Consider the following 18,050-nt stretch of genomic DNA (forward strand, 5'->3'; position numbering starts at 1 on the left):
AAGATTTAAGCCTGCATGCCGCTGTCTCTGTTTCTGCCCCCTTCCCTTTAAGATTTTTGCGTGTAGTACAGATGATCAAAATGAATGCTAAAAGAAGTTCTCCCAAGTACATTCCCTGTGGCAATGCCTCCAACTAGTTAGGTCCACTTGCCAACCAAAAAGCATACTCTTATGCAGTAAACACATGATGCTTATGCTGGTATTTCTTTCATATTGTCATAATGAGTGCATGGTGAAGAATCTGGACAAAATGTGTCTTCAGAAAAACAACAGAAGTTCTATTATGATTGGCATTTGGAAGGAGAAAATGAAATGTTTTACTGGCTGTTTTGGTTGAATGAACCATTTGCAATAACCTCTTTCTAACTTTTGGGGCAAAATTTCAGCCTTCTACTTAGGTGTCTTCATTGTTTTTCTTTCCCTTTTGTTTTGTGCACATTATACTAGATACAAGAAAGTTTAAGGAATATAGAATGAAGAGTAACCCATTTGCTAGTGATTAAAATTGTATTTCAGTTGACTATTATGAAATAACGTGTATGGTATTGTCTTGCACATCCTTGGAAAGCTGACAACCAATTATTTTTATTGATCTGTTTGTTTGGATCACAACAGTTTTCTGCACTATATAGAATCCTGTTGATCAAACCTGGCATATACTGTATGCGCTTCTTGTGAAGTGCCAAAGCATGTTGTGCTAATCAACTGAATATTCCTTGCAAAGCCTTATTAAGCATGTACCTGAACTTTATGGGCAGGGTGCAGGGAAGGGTTGAAGTTGAAAATGTGGCTAAGCAAACATGTTGTATGATGATATTCCAGAACCTACTTTAATGTTCTTCCTGCCAGTTTCATTTCCACAGTAATCTACTCGGCCCCTGTTCTATCTCGTTATCTGCAGTTGAGTTTTGCCTGCTGAACAACTATACCCTGTTTTGTAATGTTTTTATATTTTGGGCATCCAGTTGAGCTATAATTCTGTATTCTTGTGTGCCTTACCTGTACTAAGAAAATCCTATTGTTAAACAGCTGGAAGCATCTTTTGAGATAAATATAAAACACTAAAGTTAATTTGGATGTGACTATCAGTAACAGTCTTAGTCTTGTAACAACAAAAATAAGTAAAAATGTTGTAAATTAACTATTGCTAAATAAAATATATTATTTTCTTATTTTTAGCTACTGCTTTATGTAGAGATTGTGTGGTGGAAAAATGCAGGATTCTTAGATTAAAAAATCAGTTAAATGAAGATTACAAAATCATCTCCAACTTGACCAGGACCACATTGCAAAGGTACTTTGTTTTGAAACCATCATTCAGCTTAAATGGCAAGAACTTGATTCTAATCATTTGAAAGTTAGTTTGTCCTTTTAATGTTGATTTTGGTGTCGTTCTGTTAATCTATTTATTTTAGAATTTCTAATGCATTCTGTGACTTTGTGCTTGCTTGCATGTATTTATCATCTATTCTTGCCTAGTTTCATCTAACTAGTATTACTAAATTTTATGTTAGGTAGCTATTTGCAAGGATAGATTATGATTTTGAGCAAATTGAGTCTATACTATTTAAAGGTTAGCAGAATGGAAAATGATCCTATTGCAACATTTGGATTCTGCAGGGTCTTGGCAGGGTAAATGTTGAGACGATCTATTAATCTAGAATTAGGCATTAGTTTCAGAATAAGGGTCTCTCGTTTAAAGTTGAGATGAGAAATTTCTGTCGGTCATGAAACTTCAGATTTTTTTTAATCCCAGAGAACTGTGGAAGTTGAACATTGAATTTATCCACTGCTGGACGATTCTAAATTATAGGTTATCAAGGGTTAAGATAAACAGCAGGCAAGTGGAGTTGAGGTCAAGATTAGCAGGGGTTTTATTAGTCTACTGCTGCTTCAATTCCTTAGATTTATTATGTCCTTTCGAAGTTAAAAAGCAAACTGCCCTTAGAGCATCAGGCAATATTTAAAATTATCTTGGAACAGAAACCTTCATGCCTTGGCTACTAAATGTATCACAATGTGAATACCTGTTCTGACATTATTAATAGATTATCTGTCATAGTTATGATGGTTTTTGGGCATCAGATTTAATGCTATTCATTTTTAATGTTGAGGATCAGCCAGTGACATCAGAACAAAGAAGCTAGATTCTTAGTGAAGTTGACAAGGCATTGCGGGTAGTCAGATTTTGAAGTAACTTCTTTCAGGTGTTGAAAGAGGAAAATAGATTGCCAACTTCAACAGGTATGTTAAAGAGTATTATCAATTACACCTGCTTGGACAGCAAGAGGGCAGAGTACATGGACTTTAGAATTTTCTGTGATTCATTGTGTACTGCCAAAAGGCTTTAATCCCTGGACATTGAGTTGAAGTGATGCTTTATAAGTTGTTGTGAACACTTGGGATGGTCCTATACTTTATTAAAGATGCTTTGCTGCTGGGGGTTGTCACTTTTCTCCATTGGCACTTGCAGCTGCAGCTGTGTTCACCCATCTCCTCATTCTTAGGAATGAGATTTTTGGCTTGAATGCTGTGCAAGTTACTACACCGGTGTCTTTATCTGCTGCCTGTTGGAGCACAAAGTGCTTTCACTTAATGCCTGATTTGCTCTTGCATCTTTGAAGGAATGTTCCATCAAGAGGGAAGGAAGCCTGAGAGACGTTGTCACTCAGGAGACTCGAGGTTTCTCCAGACACACTTTTCCAGGTGATCATCGTAGGGATTTAACTTCTTTCTTTTCAACTTGTAAGCTTGTAGATGAAATACATTTTTTTTCCATGAGTTGTGACTATCAGCATTTCCTTGTAGGATTTTGACATTTTACTATTTTAAAAAAAAGTCTTGGAACCTAATAAAACATGATATCTAATTCACACCTTATGATTGTCACATCAGTTCTGATTTCGTGTCTCCTCATACTCCTGAAAATTGACATAAAGTACAGACTATTCTTCCAATTGGGTGTCCAAGATCCCAATGAAAGAGAAAGTATAACATTATTTGGCAGTCTAAAACCAAGAGTAGTGCCAATCATAACAAGATTTTTGGCTAAACTATGAAATAGTAATATTTGTTTTAAGAACAAGTCTTGCCAGTGTACTCGTGAATTAATCCCATGAACAAACCCATGAGTAAATACTTAAAGCAGTGAAGAAATAACAGTGGGCTGTTTGGCCTCTAGAAAACCTATTCTGCCACACTGGCTTATATTCTCTATCAACTTTACTTTTCTGCCTGGACACGATATCCCTTGATTCCCTTAATGTCCAGAAATTCTTCAATCTGGAATATCTTGAATCAACTCATTGCATATTTACACCCCTCTGGGTAGAGCATTCCAATGGTTTGCAACCTTCAGAATGCATGGCACAGATTAGTTTACTTTTCATCACCTATTGCTGATATCGATTGTTTCATCATAATGCGTGCATAGCCAGGATTTGAAGCATTTTTAATGCTACAGACATTGGAATTCACTTGTTTTTAAGTTGGGTAATGTGAGACCAATGACAAAATGAGATTTTTTAAGACTAAAGCATTGCAGCTACTGAGTTTGAATGAAGAAGCTTTATCCAAAGGAGAAGACTAAGCTTCTGTTGACATACAGTCTGATTGAAGCATTTAATTGTAAATTGCACTCTTTCTTGTTCTGTATCACATATCCATGTATTGAAGTTATTGCTTCAGAGCAACTTGCATCCTGCTGTCGACCCTCTGAGGTTTGTTCTTGCTGTCAGTTTGATAGATTTAGTTTGTGACTGCTGTTAAGCCTTTTTGCTTGGCACAGGATAAATAACTGGTGCTAATCCCACCTTTTATGGTTTGAAGTTAACATCTACACCTTTTAAAGTAACTAGTAGCTGGTTGTTTAGTTTGATTCTCATTGCTAAACACCTATATGTATTTGTCTATATGTACAGTGAACGATTTTGTGACTTTTAGATTGTTGCAATCCATCATAAAAAGCTGCACTATAAGCACATCACTGCCTAATGTACAACAGGTTTCTGTTCACTTTCATGCAAAAAAAAACTCAGGCCATTCATAATGCAAGTTATCTGAGTTTAATGGTTTAAAGTGACTGGAAACTAAATCTTGTTGAGCTTAATTTTGAACATCCATCCCATTGTCAAGAACTTATCCTCTCTCACAATTTGGCTTCTGCCCACCTTGCTTCCAACTCCTGAGTGTAGCACAAGATTCCACCAAGGAAATTTCAATCATGGGGGATAACTTAACAGAACCCTCTCCCCAAAGGAACAATGGGCAGAATTGGCAAGGAGTTGCTCCCTTTAGTCACAGGCCGGTAACGAAAGGAGAATGAGAATGCAAGCGAATGACTGCAAAGGAAAGAAAATAGTTTAAACCTGTCAATAAAGACATAATCAATCAGCACATGACAGAAGAACTTGAAATCAGTGAAGTAATGGATTCCTTGCAAATGAATGTGGAATCTCTAGTTTAAAGCTACATAAATTCAGAAGCTACTATTGAGGGAAAAATGAAGTGGGTGTTATTGCAATAATCACCATTCACTTGTTACTTTTAAGTCTGAGATGCACTGAAAAGGATAGCAAAATATTTCCGTTTTGTACATTTACCATACAAACACATTTTGCTCTGACCTCACCCAGACTGTTGAAGTTGTGTTTGGGGTGATGACTTTGTGTGGAAGTATCAGTTATTTTGGGGGAAAAAAACATTTTAACATGGAAACAGGAGTAGGCTGTTCCATCACTGAATTAGATCATGGCCGATCATTTATCTCTATACCACTTCTGTATGCTATTTCTATATCCCTTAATATCATATTTATCTGCCTTTTGTCTTGTGCCATATTAAACAATTTGGTGTCTAGAAAATTGTTCTTGTGTATGGTGGTTTTAGTTTAATAGAGTTTGCTGATATATTGAGGATATTGATTAATTTTTCTAAATTTACTGCTATAAGTGTCCAAATGTCCCAGTGATCAACGCAACTACAGAAAGTGTTGTTACTAATTGACTGCATCACCTAATGGCTGGTGAGAGTGAATACTGAGCTCTGAAATCATAAAAACATAGCCCTCTGAAAAGTGTGGGGTAGTGCCATTGGGGAAGAGAAATTCTTGTGAATCGATGTAAAAATGCCAGCCTAAATCTGTTGTTAGAAAGGAATTCCTGGCTAACTACAAGTAAGCACCTTGCGCATAATGTAGGTAAATCAATTTCATGTGTTCAACTACTTCACAAACATCACACATGCAAAATCTTTTTGTCATTTTCCAAAGTTGGCAGCTTCTACCTGTTGTTCAGCATTTGGGTGTAGTGCTTCCTGCATCCTGAGCGTGTTGACTTTGCAATTATTGCCTTGTCCATCCAGAATGTGATTAGACACAGCTTTTCCTTTACTGTGATACCAGGTGGGAGCCACTTGTTCCTGTTTGCACTTGCAACTACCTAATGAAGCAGCAGCGTTTCAAAAGCTAGTGCTTCCAAATAAACCTGTTGGACTGTGTTGTGTGATTTTTAATTTTGTCCACCCCAATCTAACACCAGCTCATCCAAATCATGATTACTTTTTTCTCATCTTTTGAAGTTATTTGGATTGGTTGAGCTGCCCAGTTCATATATGTAGTTTCCATGGTGTTGACTTAGTGTTTTCATTCGTTTCCTCACAATTTTAACAGATAAGCAGTGAGTAACAGGAAGTAAATCCTACACAGCCATCGCAGAATACTCACACTTTTCATGCCACCAATAAATGGTATAAATGTGAATGCCATGCAAATTTGAGTACTGAGATCACAAGCCTAGGATGTCTAGTATTTATTTCACATTTGCTAATCAAGAATGCAATTGCTACATCAGAGCTTCCAATTAGCCACATGTGACTGTTGCTAAACTATTGGACAGCATTGACCTAAGTTATGTGCTCAAGTCTTGTGATAGGGCTTTAATGATTATTTAACTGGGGCATAAATGCTATCTCCTGAGCAAGCTGACATTTCAAAAATCTTACATCCTTTGATTTAGGGATAATTTTTGCACTCCTCAACTTTTGATGTGTAGATTTCCTGCTTGGAAATGCAGTAGCCTACACACACACTTCACAGTGCAGATCTGTCTAAGCATGGTGCTGTCAAAGTTGTTAAGGATAAGAAAAAATAGCTAGTTGAATCTGGCTGAAAGGAGAGTTCAGACAACAAAATTAATTGTGATATTTCATGAAAAATGTTTTTATAAATTTTTTTTTCAAAAGTTGTGTCCAGTTCCAAAGCATTTTAAGTGATTTGATTATTTCATTCATAACACATTTGTAACTTTGAAGTTTTTGCACAGAAAATGCTTAGATCCTGAGCTGTAGGATTTATTTTAAGTTTGTGATTTTCCATGGTGACACATTGCTAATTTTGAATCATACACTAAGGGTAGTTTGTGTGAGCATGAACTGCATTTCATTAGCTGTAGTGTTGAATCCCATTAGAAAATGTATCTTACTAGTAGGCATTGGTTATATATGTACAGAACAATCTCAGTTATCCGAACGTCAATTATCCAAATTTCGGATTATCCGAGCAAGGTCCTGTAAAAACGTAATCCGTTATCCAAACAATCAGTTTTCCGAGCAAAATATTCGCCACCCATCTCGTTCGGATAATTGAGGTTGTACTGTACAAGAATATAAATTTGGGTGAGTAAACATTCCATGATATGATACACACATGCTATTGTGACCACAAAGTGTAAACTGCAAAACAGTCAACTAGAGTGATGGCTAATGTATGTGGAAGGATGGTAGATAGTCCAGAATGTGCATGTGATGAGCTAATTACTATATAAAAAACTAGCCCAGTTTCATTCCATTGCTTCCAATGGAATGAAAATTGGGCATATTTGCTACTGAGTAGGTGAAACCTTTTTCCAGGTTGCTTTTCGCAATGAATTTGTATGACACATTAGATTTTGTTCTTTGCTTTCTGAAAGTTTTTTGGTTTTGCATCTGTGCTCTGCATTTGAGTTAAAGCATAGTAGTTATACCTGTTTCTTTTGTGTTGTTGCATTAATTTAACCTCCGTTACTGCCTTGTTTGTAACACAGCTATAGAAAATCATTGTGAATATAGGGATGCAGCACCCTCAGACTATGCAGGATAACCAGGCTGGGCATGGATTTGCAAGGCAATGCTGATGGTAGCCAAAGAGAATCTCTCAGCTGCAGCATATCACTCCACATTGACTTCATTATGTCACAAGCTTCTTCTGCAGACTCCATTGGTTTGGTGACCTACTTAGTATTTCGGGAAGCCTCCCTCTTTGGGGATTTTGCAACTGTGTAGTAGAGAAACACAATATTGCCTCATAACTATGACTTTGTAACCCCAAACATATTCTTCATATTGTATCACTTTCTGAGAAGGACAACATTCATTGATGGGTGACCTTCCCCTCTTTTTGAACCAAAGGTGCAGACAATTAACAGCTCTCCAAACACATTACAGTAAGTCACGTGCATGTGCAGGTTTACTTGCCCTATGCTCTTAGTGGCATTTTTTGTTATTATTTGAACTCGACTATGGTAGTCTCCTGCCTGACACTAGGAATTGCAGCTGAAGAAGTTAAATTACTAATTAGATGCTGTGCCTTTTCAAAGGCTAACTAATCCTCACCTCTTTTCTAGCCATGAAGGATATTGGGTGGGAAAAGCCTCACTTCGAAGTTGGCGTCAACTAGCACTAAATCAGTTGGATGGAAAGGAAGATGACCCAGATCACACTGATGGGAAAAGCAATGGAGAAGGCCTAAACGATTTGCATGCCAAAGGTATTTTTCCAAAGGGGATTTAATAAGTGTGCAGCCAATCCAATATCCAGCTAAGTGGGTGAGGTTTTAAAAAGAAAAGTATGGATGCTTCGCAAATACGCAGCCACTTTTCCTGCAAATAACATCCGTACTGTTTTATGTAGATATGTGGCTCGATATGTGAGGTGATGTATTTGGGCAGAGCAAACAAGGCAAGAGAATACAGTAGGACCCTGGGAAGCATTGAGGATAAGAGGAACATGGGTGTGCATCCACACTGATCCCTAAAGTTATCAGGACAGTTGGATAAAGTAGTTGCAAGAAAGCATGTGGGATACTTGCCTTTATTAGCTGAGAAATAAAGTTTAAGAGCAGTGAGATTCATAGGATCATAATATACAGTAAAGCAGAGGCCTTTCGGTCCATCAAATCTGTACTGCCAAAAATATAATTACTACCCACTTTCCCACACTAGGTCCATAACCTTGAATGCCACCACACTATAAATGCTATCCATGTACTATTAAAATGTCGAGGTTTTTTGCCTCAGCTTATCCTCCCAAGCAGTGCATTCCAGACCCCTTTCACCCTCTGGGTGCAAAGAAATTTCCTCCAGTCCCTTATAAACTTCCTGTCTTTCATTTTAAAATTATGGCCCCTTATTATTAATCCTTCAGCTAAGGCAAACTGGATAAAATATTGGCAATGCTACAACTAGAGTATCGTGTAGCTGTGGAATCAACATAATTCTTTGGGTGTGGGGGAGGGCGGGGAGGTGGCATGGTGGTGGTTGTTGTTATGATAGCACTGGAGAGGATGCTGCCTGGGCTGGAGACTTTCAGCTGTGATGAGAGTTTGAGTTTGGACAAACTGGGATTGTTTTCCTCCAAAGAGAGGATACATGATGAGATCTATTACATTAGATAGCGTAGATGGGAAGAAACTTCTCTCCCTCATGAAGAGATCAATGGCAAGAGGGCACAGATTTAAGTATGGGGTAGAAGGTTTAGAGGAAATGTGAGGAAAGACATTTCACCCAGAGTGTGATGAGAATCTGGAACTCACTGCCTGTGAGGGTGGTAGAGGCATAAGCAATCAGATTACGTAAGAGGTGCAATTGTAAAGGCATACAAGGCAATGGACCAAGTGCTTGAAAATGGAATTAAAGTTAGGTGGGTGTTTTTGACCATTGTGAACATGACGGGCTGAAGGGCCTCTTTCTGTGCTATAGAGCTCTATGATCTTGTGCCATATGTTTTACATCAGGACTAAACAGAAATTTATAGCAATTCAGTGCGACATTCTACACATTGTGTAGGTATTTGCCCAGACTTTAGAACATAGAACAGTACAGCACAGAACAGGTCCTTCAGCCCACGAAGTTGTGCCGACCACTGATTCTCATGTATGCACCCTCAAATTTCTGTGACCATATGCATGTCCAGAAGACTCTTAAATGTCCCCAATGACCCTGCCTCCACAACTGCTGCTGGCAACGCATTCCATACTCTCTCAACTCTGTGTAAAGAACCCGCCTCTGACATCCCCTCTATACTTTCCTCTAACCAGCTTAAAACTATGACCCCTCGTGTTAGTCATTTCTGCCTTGGGAAATAGTCTCTGGCTATCGACTCTATCTATGCCTCTCATTATCTTGTATACCTCAATTAGGTCCCCTCTTCTCCTCCTTGTCTCCAATGAAAAAAGTCCGAGCTCAATCAACCTCTCCTCATAAAATAAGCCCTCCAGTCCAGGCAATATCCTGGTAAACCTCCTCTGAACCCACTCCAAAGCATCCACATATTTCTTATAATAGGGCGACCAGAACTGGACGCAGTATTCCAAGTGCGGTCTGACCAAAGTTTTATAGAGCTGCAACAAGATCTCACAACTCTTAAACTCAATGCCCCTGTTAATGAAAGCCAAAACACCATATGCTTTCTTAACAATCCTGTCCACTTGGGTGGCCATTTTAAGGGATCTATGTACCTGCACCCCAAGATCCCTCTGTTCCTCCACACTGCCAAGAATCCTATCCTTAATCCTGTACTCCGCTTTCAAATTCGACCTTCCAAAATGCATCACCTCGCATTTATCGAGGTTGAACTCCATCTGCCACCTCTCAGCCCATCTCTGCATCCTGTCAATGTCCCGCTGCAGTCTACAACAGCCCTCTATACTGTCAACGACACCTCCAACCTTTGTGTCATCTGCAAACTTGCTGACCCATCCTTCAATCCCCTCATCCAAGTCATTAATAAAAATTACAAACCATAGAGGCCCAAGGACAGAGCCCTGTGGAACACCACTCACCACTGACTTCCAGGCAGAATATTTTCCTTCTACTACCACTCGCTGTCTTTTGTTGGCCAGCCAATTCTGTATCCAGACAGTTATGTTCCCCTGAATCCCATTCCTCCTGACCTTCTGAATGAGCCTACCATGGGGAACCTTATAAAATGCCTTGCTGAAGTCCATATACACCACATCCACAGCTCTACCCTCATCAACTTTTATAGTCACATCCTCAAAGAACTCTATAAGGTTTGTGAGGCATAACCTGCCCCTCTCAAAGCTGTGTTGACTGCAGTTAATCAAGCCATGCTCTTCCAGATGGTCATAAATCCTATCCCTCAGAATCCTTTCTAACATCTTGCAGACGTCTGACATGAGACTGACTGGTCTGTAATTGCTGGGGATTTCCCTATTTCCTTTCTTGAAGAGAGGAATTACATTTGCCTCTCTTCAGATACGACTCCAGTAGAGAGTGAGGTTGAAAAGATCTTCACAAGTGGCAAAACAGTGGCATTTCTCGTTTCCCAAAGCAGCCGAGGACAAATCTGGTCCGGGCGTGGCGACTTGTCAATCTTAATGTTTGACAAAATTTTCAGCACATCAGCTTCCTCTATCTCTATCCATTTCAGCATGCACACCTGCTCTTCAAAGGTTTCATTCACTACAAAATTTGTTTCTGTCGTAAAGACAGAAGCAAAAAACTCATTTAGGGCTTCAAACTCATTTAGGACTTTGTTTTGGTTGTGAAGACATGTATGTTAATCACACCCACTAAGAGGATCCTGATGAGGTATTGGATTACATCTGCTCCCATCTTGTATAAAACCTTATGCTGCCTGGAATGTTGCAAGCTTAGTTTTCCTCATTCTCACTCCACATTGACCTCATTATGTCACAAGCTTCTTCTGCAGACTCTTTTGGTTTGGTGACATACTTGTACTTCAGGAAGCCTCCCTGTTTGGGGATTTTGCAACAGTATAGTGGAGAAACACAATGTTACCTCCTAATTATGGCTTTGTAACCCCAAACATATTCTTCCCATCATTGCACCTTTCTCATATTCCGAGAATGCATCTTTTAGCACTTCAAGGAAATATAATTTGTAGTGATTACTAGGATGTCCCCTCCTTCACTCTATTATCAGACTTGTTCTTTTTCGTCTTTGGGGTATTTTGTTGAAACATGGTGAGAGCAGTCAAGGTATAACTGTTCTTTGACAGTAAAGTGTGTTATTGTAATTTAATTCCAACAATGAGGTGTGTGTGGCTGAGGTGGATGGATAACTGCCTGTGTAATGCTGGGTCTGTTTCCTGGTGGGAATTTACTGAGTAGTAGGGAGGTGTGGGGTTTCAGACAGCAGAAAGCATCTATTGAGAGCGTGGAAAATGGTTAATTTCTTTATTCCTGGCATTGTTCGTGGAGGAGGAATCTTGGAAGGACACAGCGAGAGCTCTTTTGTTGTTTTTGAATAGCAGCATGGTGTGTTTTAATATTTTAAAGAATATACGTAAATGGAAGCTGGTGTGTGCATATGTATTATTGATGCAACCTTAGTTTTAATGTCTCACCTATAAGATGATACCTTTGGCATTATAGCATTCCTATTACTGGATTACAAGCTTGCATTGTGTGCTGATGTGGGGCTCAAATCTGTCTCTGATCAAAGTAAGATGCTATGTTGAACTTCCTTCATGGAACGACAATTTATCATGGGTCAGTAAACTGATCTTTTGGAACAACCCATACGTGAGGAAGGTTTTCAGTTGTCTGGTTTTTCACTTGAAATCAGAAAAAATTAACAGAGGTACTGTGATTGCTTTTAAGAGTAACTGAAAGGTGCAAAATATTATTTAGAGAACACTGTTGGAATAAAACACAGTGTGTGGCTTGGAAAATTAGAATTTTAAAGAAAGTTTATGTTGGCTCACTGCCACCTCATTTTAAGTCTCTGTTATGGTCCTTTATGATAATGTTGTGCTGCTTAAGAAAAAGTATCTATTTAATGTTTTTCTGTTACCTATTTAGTGTAATTTGACATTTATTTTTGTTATGTATGTTTTGGGGGAAATCATCCAACATTGTAATTTGTTGAAGGGGATGACGAGATAATAGGAGAAAAGGATGATGATGAAGACATGAACTTTAACGAAGATCTTGTCTGTCCACATGGTATGTAAGAGCATTTTAATGCAGTGACATTACTTTATTTAAACTTACTTTTTCTCTTTAGTTAGCGAGTTGATTATTAAATATTGGATTGGAGTAAAACATCTTCCAGAATCCCTGTCAGATTTTTTTTTCTGTTCAAATATTTTTTGTATAATTTGGCTGGAAATGTGAGCTGATTACACATGGCAAAAGCAATATGGTATCTGGGATCAGTGCTGCATCTTGATAATGAATTAGATTAAAGGATTGAGAAAGAAATGGGAACGACAGAGGCAAATAAATTAGTGACTGAAATAGAGTCAGATCAGATACAGGAAGAAAAATAAAGGAAAGAAACATTGAATGTTTCTCAGTCTTATTCAAGGTGTAAAAACCAAGAGGAGAAAAATACATGAGGTAAAAATCCACTAGATAGTTTACATGGTTGAGTGTGCATTTGGCAAATAGAAATGTAGGAAATTGTGAACTCATCCACTCTGAGAATGATTAGAAAAACAATATATTATTTAAATGGAAAAAAATTGTTGAACTCAGAGACAAGGAGATCTGAATATCCTGACCATGACTCCTCCTCGTATGCAGTTAGGGCAAATGACTAGGAAGCAAACGGATTGTTGTTTTCTGACAAGGAGAGTGAAATATGAAAGTACAGATGTTTTGTTGCATTTATGTAGTGCATTAATATAACCATATCTGCACTGTGTGCAGTTGCTGGTATCGTTATTTAAGACAGGATCTAAATGACAAGTAGTTAAGAGAGGATGTACTGATATCTGCAATGTTGTTTGTGCGTGCGTGTTTTTCAGAGGTGGTGCTGGCTAGAGCTTATGTTATTGGGAAAAAGTTGGACAGGAATATGGAGTTGGTGCCGCAATTCCATTTTGAATGCAGAGCAGGCTCAAGGGGCTGAATGGCCTACTCCTGTTCCTAATTTAAATACTTAAACCTTAAATGCTTCCAGGGTACTGATCCAAGAAATGTAGAATTTATATTTTGTCTTCGGAGATGTAGGTGAAACTCCTATATCTGCCGCTCACCGTACGTCTGAAACTTGGAAGGCCTTTGAGGCTCAAAAACGTATCACTATGTTTGTAATTTAGCCAGATAAACTGAGATTTAATAATTCATAAATATTTTCAACAGGCGATTTATGCACATCTGAAACTGAAAGAAGACTTGTGTCTGTTGAAACGTGGCATAGACTAAAGGCTTATTTCCCAAAGTCACCTGAATTCCCACATTATCACTCGCCTTGTGTACAGTGTCAGGTAATAGCAATACTGGATTACTAAACCAAGCAATGAGCTTCAGTCTGATTTGTTTTAAAAATTGTTGGTTTGTTTCTTGCATAGGGACACAGGAACTTCTTCGGAAGAGATTAACAAATCTATCAGTCATGCTAGACATTCGTCTATCCAATTAATCCCTTTCACATCTTAAAAGCAACTCTCACGTGTTGCCCATAGATATTTTAGCAATGAGAGCCCAATTGTGTTAAATTTCTCCCAAAAAGCAGTAATTCTCAGTGCTCATAATATTTTAATAAAGTTCATTTGCACCTTCGCTATTATGTTTTCAAAATATAAAGAAACTGCTGAGAATGTGGTCTGTCCTTCTCTATAAGCCTATTCCATTTCTCTGCTTTTTAACCCTTGAGTAATGAATTTTGATGTTTTGTTCAATTTTTCATGTCTATATTAACCTGTGAAGTGCTTTGTAATTTGTCTATTTTTACTCCTAGGTTCCTTTTATGCCTGTACCTCATTCAGACTCTTACTTTCCATAGATACTTAAACAAAATGCACCACCTTATTTGGCTGTATTGAAATAAGTTTGCTGTTTTTAGACCAATTCGACAGATTAATGAATGTCCTCTTGTAGTTTGTAATAGTCTTCCTCAGTATCAAGTATGCTGTTGCTCCTTAGTTTGTGTTATCTTTGTCTCCAGTAAATATTTCTTCAATGCAATTCCGGGACTTCATTCCACATATTCTGAAAATATCGTTTGAATGATTTTTTTTAACGAATTGGACTTTGACGAGTTTGTTTATTTTCCCTCATGTTTCCCTTCTCGGAAGAATGTTAATCTAGTTCTCATGTCACCCTGTGACCTATTTTCTGTACAATATAATGTTAGTTTACTTGGTCTTTTATAATGTATCTTTGGAATTGTTGTAGAGTTAAATATTTTATGTTTTTGCACCACTTGTTTGTTCTTTGCTTATTGCTCTTTGTTTAAACAATCAGTATAATCAGAAAGTTTATGGTTTTGAATCTTTTGAAATTAGTTGTGTGTCAAAGGGCCACATGTACTTGCAGACCATACAAATAAACTGTACAAAGCAGGAGGAGTCCATTTATCACGTGGCTTTTTTGAAAGAGCAGTCAAATTATTCCCAACATCCTGCTCTTTTCCCTGAGCTCTGGAGTTGTTTTTTTTAAAGTATATAATCTTGATTCCTTTTTGAAGATGCTGCTCAACCCTGTTCCCACCATTCCCTCAGACATTGCATCGCAGATCACCATAATTTGTTATATAATAAAAAAAACTCATCCTTTCTGAATTGTCTTCAGTCTGTCCTCTGGTTATCAGCTGTTTTACCACTGAAAGCTTACTTAAGCAAAATCCTCAATTTTGATCACCTCTATCAAGTCATCTTTAAGCAGAGAAAATCCAACTTCTCCAGTCTCTTTGGACAGATGAAGATGCTCATCCTTTCTCTCATTCTTGTAAAATCCCTTCTGCACTGTTTCCACTGGACTGGCATCATGCTTTGGGAAGGATCTCCACATTTGGGCACGATGTACCTGCTGAAACCTGATCAGTAATTTATAGCAATTTAGCATCATTTCATGTAATTAACTTTGAGCTTTCTGTTTTGTGGAGAAGGTATTAGAGAAGGAGGGTGAGGAAAATGAGACTCTGAGCAAGATGATGGCAAATGAGCAGAAATCAGCACTTCTATGTCTTTTTCAAGATAAGAATAGACCACTGCTAATCAAATGGCCTGAGGTAAGTAGCTTGATGGAGAAATCCTATTTATTATTAACTATTCAATCATGAATGAACCAATTTTTTTTCTGTTTCCATTAAATCTATCATGTGAAATATTGGTGTATGTCTTGGGTAAGCGACTGTAGTTACACAGTTGTGAGATAAATGATTCGTATTTGGATAAGTACAAATATAATAGGATAACCGCTGTAAGACCAGCGTATCTGCCACTCTTCGAAGTAATGCTGTGACATTCTTTGGCTTTTATAAAGTCATAGATGTACAGCATGGAAACAGACCCTTCGATCCAACCTGTCCATGCCGACCAGATATCCCAACCCAATCTAGTCCCACCTGCCAGCACCCGGCCCATATCCCTCCAAACCCTTCCTATTCATATACCCGTCCTAATGCCTCATAAATGTTGCAATTGTACCAGCCTCCTCCACATCCTCTGACAGCTTATTCCATACACGTACCACCCTCTGCGTGAAAAAAGTTGCCCCTTGGGTTTCTTTTATATCTTCCCCTCTCACCCTAAACCTATGCCCTCGAGTTCTGGACTCCCCGACCCCAGGGAAAAGACTTTGTCTGTTTATCCTATCCATGCCCCTCATAATTTTATAAACCTCTATAAGGTCACCCCTCAGCCTCCTGTTCAGCCTCTCCCTATAGCTCAAATTCTCCAATCCTGGCAACATCCTTGCAAATCTCTTCTGAACCCTTTCAAGTTTCACAAGATCTTTCCGATAGGAAGGAGACCAGAATTGCATGCAATATTCCAACAGTGTCCTAACCAATGTCTTGTACAGCTGCAACATGACCTCCCAACTCCTGTACTCAATACTCTGACCAATAAAGGAGAGCATACCAAACTCCTTCACTAACCTATCTACCTGCGACTTCACTTTTAAGGAGCTATGAACCTGCACTTCAAGGTCTCTTTGTTCAGCAACACTCCCTCGGACCTTACCATTAAGTGTATACATCCTGCTAAGATTTGCTTTCCCAAAATGCAGCACCTCGCATTTATCTGAATTAAACTCCATCTGCCACTTCTCAGCCCATTGGTCCATCTGGTCAAGATCCTGTTGTAATCTGATGTAACCCTCTTCGCTGTCCACGACACCTCCAATTTTGATGTCCTCTGCAAACTTACTAACTGTACCTCTTATGCTCACATCCAAATCATTTATGTAAATGACAAAAAGTCAAGGACCCAGTACTCAGCCTTGTGGCACTCCACTGGTCACAGGCCTCCAGTCTGAAAAACAACCCTCCACCACCACCCTCTGTCTTCTACCTTTGAGCCAGTTCTGTATCCAAATGGCACTTCTCCCTGTATTCCATGAGATCTAACCTTGCTAATCAGTCTCCCACGGGGAACCTTGTCGAACGCCTTACTGAAGTCCATATAGATACATCTACTGCTCTTCCCTCATTAATCATCTTGTTACTTCAAAAAACCCAATCCAGTTTGTGAGACATGATTTCCCACTCACAAAACCATGTTGACTATCCCTAATCAGGATTAGTGGTGCTGGAAGAGCACAGCAGTTCAGGCAGCATCCAAGTAGCTTCGAAATCGATGTTTCGGGCAAAAGCCCTTCATCTGGGATTCCCGAAACGTCGATTTCGAAGCTACTTGGATGCTGCCTGAACTGCTGTGCTCTTCCAGAACCACTAATCCAGAATCTGGTTTCCAGCATCTGCAGTCATTGATTTTACCGAGTTGATTTTATCCCTAATCAGTCCTTGCCTTTCCAAATATATGTACATCCTGTCCCTCAGGATTCCCTCCAGCAACATGCCCACCACTGAGGTCAGGTTCACCAGTTTATAGTTCCCTGGCTTGTCCTTACCACCTTTCTTAAATAATGGCACCACGTAAGCCAACCTCCAGTCTTCCGGCACCTCACCTGTGACTATCAATGATACAAATATCTTAGCAAGAGGCCCAGCAATCGCTTCCCACAGAGTTCTCTGGTACGCCTGATCAGGTCCTGGGGATTTATACGCTTTTCTGCGTTTCAAGACATCCAGCACTTCCTCCTCTGTAATAAGGGCATTTTTCAAGCTGTCACCATCTATTTCCCTACAGTCTATATCTTCCATATCCTTTTCCACAGTAAATACTGATGCAAAACATTCATTTAGTATCTCCCCCATTTTCTGTGGCTCCACACACAGGCCGCCTTGCTGATCTTTGAGGGGCCCTATTCTCTCCCTAGTTACCCTTTTGTCCTTAATATATTTGTAAAAACCTTTTTAGATTCTCCTTAATTCTATTTGCCAAAGCTATCTCATGTCCCCTTTTTGCCCTCCTGATTTCCCTCTTAAGTATACTCCTACTGCCTTTATACTCTTGTAAGGATTCACTCGATCTATCCTGTCTATACCTGACATATGCTTCCTTCTTTTTCTTATCCAAACCCTCAATTTCTTTAGTCATCCAGCATTCCCTATACCTACCAGCTTTCCCTTTCATCCTGACAGGAATATGCTTTCTCTGCATTCTTGTTATCTCATTTCTGAAGGCTTCCCATTTTCCAGCCGTCCCTTTACCTGCGAACATTTGCCTCCAATCAGCTTTCAAAAGTTCTTGCCTAATACCCTCAAAATTGGCCTTTCTCCAATTTAGAACTTCAACTTTTAGATCTGGTCTATCCTTTTCCATCACTATTTTAAATCTAATAGAATTATGGTTGCTGGCCCCAAAGTGCTACCCCATTGACACCTCAGACACCTGCTCTGCCTTATTTCCCAAGAGTAGGTCAAGTTTTGCACCTTCTCTAGTAGGTGCCTCCACAG

At 38.9% G+C, this 18,050-nt stretch overlaps 1 protein-coding gene across 2 annotated transcripts in view; it reads left to right on the forward strand.

The window, feature by feature from the left end:
- usp48 (ubiquitin specific peptidase 48) overlaps positions 1-18,050 on the forward strand; it is a 127,242-nt gene that overhangs the window by 76,558 nt on the left and 32,634 nt on the right. For both annotated transcript variants that reach the window (XM_072586810.1, XM_072586809.1), the window contains exons 13-17: positions 1,180-1,294; positions 7,659-7,801; positions 12,170-12,244; positions 13,388-13,512; positions 15,135-15,257. In XM_072586810.1, the coding sequence (XP_072442911.1) occupies positions 1,180-1,294; positions 7,659-7,801; positions 12,170-12,244; positions 13,388-13,512; positions 15,135-15,257 (581 nt within the window). The remainder of the gene's footprint in view (positions 1-1,179; positions 1,295-7,658; positions 7,802-12,169; positions 12,245-13,387; positions 13,513-15,134; positions 15,258-18,050) is intronic.

Source organism: Chiloscyllium punctatum, chromosome 16 (assembly GCF_047496795.1).
Source record: "Chiloscyllium punctatum isolate Juve2018m chromosome 16, sChiPun1.3, whole genome shotgun sequence".
Lineage (NCBI taxonomy): Eukaryota > Metazoa > Chordata > Chondrichthyes > Orectolobiformes > Hemiscylliidae > Chiloscyllium > Chiloscyllium punctatum.